Raw genomic sequence first — 10000 nt, 5'->3', positions numbered from 1 at the left:
TTCCCAACTGTGAGGATTTGAGAAGCACAGAGACGTATTATGCTGCCGCAGACTTCTCGCAGGAAGAGTTTGACGAGGAGTTTCCCACTTCTGACAGTCTGAAACCTGTTTTTGTCCCTGGCGAAACCTTTTGAAGACCTAACCAATCAGTGCAGTGTAAACGGCGTTACTTGTGACGTCATCCAACGGAAACAAGCCGGAAACCAGTCGCCTTTCACTTTCATACATCCCCCAAACCACGCGTGAAAAGATTTCTTCATAATTTCAGCGGACCAAACCACAGAGACGTGTTGTAACAACCATGGCTGCTCCAGGTCCTTCCCGTCCACATCAGGCGGATCTGGAAGGAAATGACGTCAGCGATCTTCCAGGGGACTTCATGGCCGTGCAAAACAGCGATAAGAAAGCCCGTTCCTGTTGTGGAATGTGTGAGTCTGCAGCCAGTATAGACGGAACGTGTATGGACTGCCAACTATGGTTATGTCAAAACTGTATGACTACAGTCCATAAAAACTCTCCTGCACTGAAAGACCATTACATGATCGCCTTGGATGACCTGAAGAACCCCGGAAACACACCAGGGAAGTGCTGTCCCAAACACACCGGCCAGCGCCTGACGTTCTACTGCACACCCTGCGCCAAGCTCGTGTGCCACGCTTGCGCCGTTGATGAACACAGACCAGGACCAAACCACGACCCAAGGGAGGTCAGTGAGGTTGCACCGGAGGTCAAGGCTGAACTACAGACATTAGAAAGGAAGGCTCGGGGCACAGTTACTGCTCTCGAGAAATCTGACAGCGATATTAGCAAAGATCTTGCGAGCATCACAACAGAATGCGAACTTAAAGACAAGGAGATACAGCAACACTTTACAGAGCGGAGAGTAAAACTGGGTGAGGAAGAAAAGAAAGCTAGAGATCAACTGAGGGAGGTCGAAGCAACCCAGAAGGAGCCTCTGCTGAATGTGAGGAAAGGTTTAAAGGAGACTTTAAGATCCTTAGAAAAAGGACTTCAGTTCTGTACAGATGTTTTAAGGAAAGCTGATGATTTAGGAATTGTCACAATAAGGCTGAGCAGCTAGGAGATAAGTTAGATCAGATGGCCAAACTCCAGGTTCAGTACAAACCCATGGAAAATCAGATATCCGTAGGGTTGTCTTTGACTAGCATGGATGAGAGTACAGGGGGAGCAGTGGGGGCTACAGGTGGTGGGGGTACATGGAGAGGGGAGGGGGGTACAGGAGGGGAGGTTAGGGCTCCAGGGGGAGGTGATGGGGGAGGAAGGGGTGGGGGAGAAGGGACAATGGATGAGATTACAGGGGGAGCAGTGGGAGAAACAGGTGGTGGAGGTACATGGGGAGAGGATGGGGTAAAAGAGGAAGAGGGTGGGGGTACATGGGGAGGGGTTAGTGGTATGGGGGAAGAGGATGGAGCCTTTGGGGGTGGGGATACATGGGTAGGGGGGAGCCTGCTGCGTTCCCCTCCCATAGTAGGTGCGGGCAGTAACAACCGTGTGCTCAGGTTTGGACGGAAGGGCAGCCAGCCGGGGCAGTTTGACAGTCCTATAGATGTAGCAGTCAGGGGAGACAGGCTGTACGTGGCTGATTTTGGCAACTGTCGTGTTCAGGTGTTTGATCTGAGTGGTTCTGCTCCTAAGTTTTGCTCCTCATTTCCAACAACTGCAAGCCCAGGAGGACTTGCAGTTCAGACAGATGGCACCATAGTGGTGAGGTCTGGGAAGGAAGTGGAGAAATTTTCCCCATCAGGAGAACTGATAAACAAATTTTCTCTGGGTAAATATTGCACAAACCCCTATGGCCTTGCAGTACAGAGGGATGGGAGGGTTGTTGTAACTGATTTTCACAAACACAGCATTTTTCTGTTTGAGGCAGATGGGACAAGGGTGAAATCGGTGAGAAGGAATGGAAAGGGGAAAGAGAAGGTGCAGTTTAACAAGCCCTATTTTATCTGTGTGGATAAAGAAGACAACATCATTGTCGCAAATAAAGGCAGTCACCGTGTTCAGGTGTTTGACAAAAATCTGAACTTCCAACACAAGTTTGGTCAGAAAGGCATAGAGCCACAGGACATGTTTGCACCTCATGGGGTGTCAGCTGACAGCAGGGGGAACATAGTTCTGGCAAACGTTGGGGACAAAACTGGTGAAGCTGGCGTAGAACATGGCAAGAAGCTCCAGGTTTTCCGTTCAGACGGTACCTGGGTGTCTACAATCAGCAATGATAGGGACAAACTGAACCTTCCCCATGGGGTGGCAGTGACAGAGGATGGACATGTGTTTGTAGCTGATACTGGTGACCATTGTATTAAGAAGTACAGATACATGTGAGTTTTCAATGTAAACAGTTGCTGGACTAAGACGTGCCTTCAGACACTATTGTCACGATTGTTACAAATAGAGCTTATATGAAAAGGGCCGACACTACAACATACCAGCCAATGAGAGACTTTGTCCCACATGCCATAATGACATAGAAAATGAATTTCATTTTGTAATGGATTTTCCGACTTATGAAGAAGACCGTCAAAAGTTATTTCAAAATATTGTATGTAAGTCCGAAATTGTATACGTACTACCACATGCTAGGTCAGAGGTATTCCATTTGATATTATCATGTCCTGTTCATATATCTGCCTACGTAGGCCAATTTAGTTACAACTCATTACAAAAACGAGATAATGCTTTATGATACTCACTAGATTGTTTATACTGTTATATTATATTACATTAGTTGTTAGTTATTTGTATTAGTATATAGTTGTTCACATTGCCATACATTGTAACTGTTACAATTGTTGCGCAATAAAGTTATTCATTCATAAAAAATATATAATAGGTAATAAAACTTATTCAGGTATGTTATATAAACAACGTATGTCATTTTCACCAGGATTTATGTCGGAAGATAGAAGAGTTCAGATGATGTGAAAATTTCATAACTGTCTTGGGATGAAGACTTGTTTGCTGTGATTGTAACGTGTAGACCTGCCGCAATAAAGTTTGGTATCAATTCAGGTAAAGTTTGTCTTGTCGTTTGTCCAGTGTTCATTCATGTAATAGCAGAAAGTTGCAAATTGCCTAACCCGCTAGGAATTTCTTATACTCCAATTACTTTCACTAAAGTCTCCATTGCCAGACATCTGTTTTTAGCCTACATGACAAATATAGGGCTCTGATTGGGGGCACTCACCTCACCCCCCCTACTCACACCCTTTACTCATACGCCCTACTCACACCCTCCTCACACACCCCTACTCACACCAGCAGCCCAGGCCTTCCCCCACACCAGCTGCCCGGCTCGGCGTTGGCTCTCCGCTGACACAGGCTCAGCACCAAGACGATCAGAAACTGCAGGGGGAAATTATACATGATGTCATTAGATACATGACGCCAGTTCATCTTTATTCACCGCTGTTTCTAAGAACATGGTATTTATGGATATCAAGTTATGGTTCCAAACTGTAATATTTTATAAACATTTTAATTTGAAACCACCGCCTGTTGACTTGCTACCCCAAAATATCCTGTTTTAAAGACAACGGATATAGGTTACCCCGCAGATAAAAGTGAACTAGCATTGCTCTTAGATATATTCATGCGTACAGAGACTTTTGTATGGAACTCTAGATCGACAAGGAGAAAATGATGTGTACATGTAGGATTTCAATGATGGGTTAAGACTTTAATCTGGGACGGTGGATGGAGGGATGGAGACAATGATAAGAGGATGAAAACAGCCGGAATGAGTGATAGATGAATAAGGGGTGGATAAGTGGATGCATGGCCGGAGGAATTGATGGATGGATAAAGAGAACAGTAAGAGGATGAGACATGACAGCAATGACAGGTGGATGGAGAGATGGAGGGAATGATGACAGGATGAGAAACGGCAGGAATGAGCGACAAGTGGATGGATGGAAGAGAACAGTACGAGGAGGATGAGAAATGAAAGGAATGACTGGTGGATGGAGAGATGGAGGGAATGATGAAAGGATGAGAAACCTGCAGGAGTGAGTGGCGGATGGATGGATAAACGAATGGATGGATGGTTGGATGGATGGATAAACGAATGGATGGATGGTTGGATGGATGGATAAACGAATGGATGGATGGTTGGATGGATGGATGGATGGATGGATGGATGGATGGATGGATGGATGGATGGATGGATGGATGGATGGATGGATGGATAAAGAGAACAGTAAGAGGAAGAGTAGAAATGACAGGTATGACAGGCAAATGGAGAGATGGAGGGAATGATTAAAGGATGAGAAACTCACGGCAGGAATGAGTGACAGGTGGATGAACTCGTCCAGACTGAGAACCCGGATGCAGTTCTCCTCATTGGCTGGGTCTGACCTCTGACCTGACAAGTTCACCATCATCTTCATCAGCTGACTACAGGAATAAAGATAACAGGATGGCGGAACTTTCTGATTAGGACTCGAGTAGGATTGATTAATTGTACGGAATGTTCGTTAAAAGTAATAATGAATCACTCATTAATGGTTATATAATAGCATCATATTTTGTGCAGTTTTTGATCAGGTGATATTTATCAGTTTTTCTGACGTACCTGATGTTGTTCGCCTGTTTGCTCACGTGACCATGGCTGTGTACCGTGCTCAGGTTGTAAACAAACAACCAGAACAAACAACACGTGACCCAGACAGCGACTCGACCTGGAACGGCAGGGATAGTTAGCCTCTACAGCAGGCTCCGTGGTGGGCCTTACATCCCTGTCTTGTTAGTCTATACCAGAGAAACTAAGTTGGTTATAGGGACAATATCGGGAAGTTTTGGCCACCATAGGGAAATGTTACCCTACCCGCGGACTGACCCCCTGGCCAATCACCCCCCTCCCTTTGTGCCGAATTCTACTATAAATACCCCCTTAGTTTGGCCTGGTGGAGGCTAGTTTTTATCATGCCTTGTTGCCACTTCTTGCTGATAAATGTTGCTAACACCATCATAAATCGGCAACATTTAGATAATGATTTATTTTACCTTCAACAAAACAACTTGACTCGTGGATCATTAAGGCAGTGATAGTTGATACCGTGTACAACACGTTATTACACATAACTGTTCTGCACAACATCTGATACAAAATGATGAAGATTAGATACAATAGCTAGAAACAAATGTTACTAAACTAACAGATTATACGGGTACGAAAACGCAGCCAGAAACGTAGAAGAAAATGTAGTAATGTTGCTTGGAAACATACCCTTCTGATTATATTGATGAAGATAAAGGTTAGACATCAAGGTAATAAGATACACCATCTAAGACGCGAGACTTACTCAAGACGTTCCGCTTTAGCCTCCTTCTGGTGGCGCGACGTTCCATATGGACAGGTGAGTAGAACACTTGCCAGGTGTGGTCACGTGTGTACAGGTGTGTACAGGGGGTGGAAATGTCGGCTGGTAAGAGGGGATAGACTGTGTTGTGTCGCACTTCGTAGAGAATCGCGGAATGCCGTGTAAAAGTGAACTCCGCTTCTCAGCTGTTCGGTGCGTTTGTACTGATAGATAAGGACGGTGGAAGGGATGGTACATTATTATACATGGGGAGGGCTTGGTATAAGGGGTTGTACATTTTACGTAAGAAGTGGCAAATCTGGAAGAGTAGCTAGGCTGGAGGTGGGGCAACATGCATAAACACAAATATGTCGTCCTCAATATTTTCTTTTTAGTCTGACATTAGTTGTTATCAACCGATACGTAAGGGGTATTTGCTGAAGGGTCAATTATCAGAATGACGCGTCTCTTATTTCAATTATTGACCGATAATGTGCCGAGCAAGGATGACGTCATCTTCCAGCTGTCCGTTCCCACGGTAACGGGCGCACCCGATATCGTTTGGTCAGGGACGGTTTTGTTTGTCACTTTAATTTCATAGCATTTGTAAAGGTAAAGCTAAAGGTACGGGTAGTCCTGTAGCCTTTCTGATACCGTAGGAACAGTGTTGTTACCCAGGGCATGGTGTAGGAACAGTGTTGTTACCCAGGGCATGGTGTAGGAACAGTGCTGTTATCCAGGGCATGGTGTAGGAACAGTGCTGTTATCCAGGGCATGGTGTAGGGACAGTGCTGTTATCCAGGGCATGGTGTAGGAACAGTGCTGTTATCCAGGGCATGGTGTAGGGACAGTGCTGTTATCCAGGGTCTGGTGTAGGGACAGTGCTGTTATCCAGGGTCTGGTGTAGGAACAGTGCTGTTATCCAGGGCATGGTGTAGGAACAGTGCTGTTATCCAGGGCATGGTGTAGGGACAGTGCTGTTATCCAGGGCATGGTGTAGGGACAGTGCTGTTATCCAGGGCCTGGTGTAGGAACAGTGCTGTTATCCAGGGCATGGTGTAGGAACAGTGCTGTTATCCAGGGCATGGTGTAGGAACAGTGTTGTTATCCAGGGTCTGGTGTAGGGACAGTGCTGTTATCCAGGGCATGGTGTAGGAACAGTGCTGTTATCCAGGGCATGGTGTAGGAACAGTGCTGTTATCCAGGGCCTGGTGTAGGGACAGTGCTGTTATCCAGGGCATGGTGTTGGAAGGCGGAGCCCAACCACCTCTTCATACAGCTTGTTACCACCCCAGTCGAAGTCAGGCACCCATTTTTACACCTGGTTGGAGTGAGGAAAGTTTGTCCCAAGGCTGCACACGCCACACGGGGAGGGTGTGGGGTTACTTAGTTGTTCCACAACATCATGTCAGGGGAATCGAGCCCAGGACCTCCGGCTATGGGCCAAGGCCCTAACCATTACGCAATCATGAAACAACGTTAAATTTGTACGATGAAAATTTGTCCTGACAATGTTTGTTATTGCAAGATTGTCTCAAGAGACCGTTACGGGGTCTGTATGCCTTACCACAGGCGAAATCAGCCGATTCGCAATTGGACCGCTCTTATCTATCGTAAAACGTCATCATTTAATGGTTTAGCATTTCGTAATGAGTAATGTATGACGTCATACACCCCTGCAATCTTTATAATGAAAAGCCAAAATACAGACGTGGTATGACGTCATGAATGACGTGAGGACATTTCCGGTGAATGATCTCTGTTCCGTGCTAAAATGTTCCTCCCATCAGGCCCTTCAGCATGCCCCTTCGTGAACACCATCCCCCCACAAGTACCCATCTAATATCTCAGCTGGTGTATTATGTCGAATGGTGGCTAAACCGACTATACGATATAGATACAGATATACATACAGATATCCAAGGACATCTAAGGTAAGTTGGAGGTAGACAATCACTCTCAGAAGGAGCCTATCAAGAAACCTACTTATTAGGATCAGTCTCCTGCCTCTTTGAATAATTTATTTATTAAGATTCTCCAAATAAAGAGGAAGGTATCTTCTCTCTATATCCGTCAGACAGAATAGGAAAACATGGCAAATACAGTAAATAACGGATCATAAAAAATCATATTTTGGAAAGAAAGCGAAAAAACTGTTTTAAAACTTTATTACCTGAAGGTGAGGTATCGTTTATCTATTACTCCAAGTGAATACCTAAAGAAGTGTTGAGCCAAGAAGTTAACGGCTGCACGCAGTCTGTTTTCAGCGGTGAGAAATTTTCTTTTCGCAAGTCAAACCTTAAAAGTTAAAGTGGTAAAAGTTTGTTTCTCATTAAAGAAATTAGCTGGTAAGTTTCTCTAGTCGCGGTATGTCGGTGCGCAGTTTTGAAGCGATGTTGTCGAAGGCTAGCTGTGCCGCTTTTTGGGGTTTTGCCAAGTGCAGTTTGTAGTAACTACCTTTTCCTATCAGTGCCCGGATGTATTAGTTTTTAGTTGTTCACAATAAAGAACCGCCACCTTGCGATTTCTAGGGGAAATGCAGAAATCATGACTGTATTTGGGTGGATAGCTGGAAGACTTTATCTATCTGACTAGGTAGGCATGAATACTTTCGCCGGCCATAAAGAAACGGGTTGATACATGTTCTTATACTTCCACATCTCTCGAAGTTACTAATTTTGGTGTTAGTTTATTACCTTGTTTGTCTGCTAATTAATCAGTTTTCGTGTTCGCCCGTGGGCAAGATAACGAAGACGCTACAAGACAGACGCTGCGAGATCCAGATTGGAACGACAACTGCAACTTTATTCTAACGAAATAAAAAGAAAAAAACATTTAACATACACCTCTCATGCCCTGAACCGTATCATCCTGGAGAAGCTAACTCTTCTTCTGTAGTTATTACTACAGAGATGCTTGTTTCTGTATTACTTAATGTTGTCAGAAGTTCTACAAAGCTGGTATTAAACAATGCTACAAGTTCGTCTCCTGGTTTCGTTGCTAGAATTCTCGGGTATAAAGATATCTTATTAAGTAAGGAGAACTTCTGTGATTGAGCTGTTGCTGTGCCTATATGTCATTATACATGTATTACCATAAGAACTATGCAAACATGATTTACATATGACTTACATTTGCATACGAGCCTTGTGTTGAGTTGTTCTGACAGTTCATTTAAGTGAAAATGAAGAAGAGTAACACTCGAAATTTCCGATTTTTTCAGCCAGTTATAGAAGTTGAATTGCCTTGAAATATAAACCTTGCGATGACCAATTGCTACATATTAAGTTAATATCATGGTTTAGTTGCTGCTTATATAAGGTAGATATTATATTAAGTAAGAAAAAAAACTTTTGTGCAACTAGATTAAGGGCATCCAAATCATTGTTTGGATTGATCAATCATTGTCATTGTAGCCAAGAAGACTTTGGTCACACAGTCTTGAAATTGAAAACAATCAACCTGCCAAACAACCAACCCAGTTAGATATAAGAATTTGTTGTATATAAAAAGTCAACCATTCAGATGCCCAAAACCCTGGCAGCAAGTTTCCATAACACAACACTGTGACAGAGTATCAGGCTGGCGCCATCATGGAGTCACTGTGTTAATGTCTTCAGTCTTAGGAAATAAGAACAAACGTTTCTGTGGCAACATACTCCTCTGTATCACTAGTGTCTAGTTACAGTGCTGATATATGTCCTCTGTATCACTAGTGTCTAGTTACAGTGATGATATGTGTCCTCTGTATCACTAGTGTCTAGTTACAGTGATGATATGTGTCCTCTGTATCACTAGTGTCTAGTTACAGTGCTGATATATGTCCTCTGCATCACTAGTGTCTAGTTACAGTGATGATATATGTCCTCTGTATCACTAGTATCTAGTTACAGTGGTGATATATGTCCTCTGTATTACTAGTGTCTTGTTACAGTGCTGATATATGTCCTCTGTATCACTAGTGTCTAGTTACAGTGCTGATATATGTCCTCTGTATCACTAGTGTCCAGTTACAGTGCTGATATATGTCCTCTGTATCACTAGTGTCCAGTTACAGTGCTGATATATGTCCTCTATATCACTAGTGTCTAGTTACAGTGCTGATATATATATCATCTGTATCACTAGTGTCTAGTTACAGTGATGATATATATCATCTGTATCACTAGTGTCTAGTTACAGTGATGATATATGTCCTCTGTATCACTAGTGTCTAGTTACAGTGCTGATATATGTCCTCTGTATCACTAGTGCCTAGTTACAGTGATGATATAAGCACCTGAACCTCAGTCTACTGGTATTACCATCCGTCCGATCTTCATGACGAGTTCACAAGTTAGTAGCACTGCGTTAACTGTTCTACATTCTCCGTTTGTTTTAGGCGACAAGGAAAGCACTCGGCCCTACCTGCGCCCAAAGCGAGCGGAGAAGTTTTGTACAGGAGTATGTGCGCTATGACGTCACACCAGGAAGTCAGGCATACAGACCAGAACGGGGCATCGGTGCAGGACTGCTTTTAATTGATTTCTTCTCTTACCAGGACAATGCATTACCGTCATCTTGATGTTGCATTTTAGATTGACTTTGCTTGACATTTTCTTTTAACAATTATAATTATTCGTCGCTGAGATGTAAGGTGGTCTGCAGTCATGCACCAAAGCTCGGTGGTGCCTAACATT

The 10000-nt window shown here is 43.8% G+C and overlaps 2 protein-coding genes across 2 annotated transcripts; one reads left to right on the top strand and one right to left on the bottom strand.

The window, feature by feature from the left end:
- The first annotated feature begins 1167 nt into the window (after positions 1–1167).
- LOC118407546 (E3 ubiquitin-protein ligase TRIM71-like) lies at positions 1168–2663 on the top strand. Its single transcript, XM_035808023.1, has one exon. It carries the CDS (start codon positions 1168–1170, stop codon positions 2344–2346), a length of 1179 nt encoding a protein of 392 aa, XP_035663916.1. The 3' UTR covers positions 2347–2663.
- A 610-nt stretch (positions 2664–3273) lies between these two features.
- On the bottom strand, positions 3274–5531 carry LOC118407545. The gene is made up of 4 exons (XM_035808022.1): positions 5325–5531; positions 4595–4700; positions 4299–4416; positions 3274–3366 (listed from the first exon to the last, which is right to left on the bottom strand). The coding sequence occupies exons 1-4, from the start codon at positions 5368–5370 to the stop codon at positions 3274–3276; spliced, it is 363 nt and encodes a 120-aa protein (XP_035663915.1). The 5' UTR covers positions 5371–5531.
- Positions 5532–10000: the final 4469 nt, after the last annotated feature.

Source organism: Branchiostoma floridae, unplaced genomic scaffold (genome assembly GCF_000003815.2).
Source record: "Branchiostoma floridae strain S238N-H82 unplaced genomic scaffold, Bfl_VNyyK Sc7u5tJ_1421, whole genome shotgun sequence".
Classification (NCBI taxonomy): Eukaryota; Metazoa; Chordata; class Leptocardii; order Amphioxiformes; family Branchiostomatidae; genus Branchiostoma; species Branchiostoma floridae.
The sequence above is the reverse complement of the archived record's forward strand: the minus strand, read 5'-3'. Positions and strand labels throughout refer to the sequence as shown.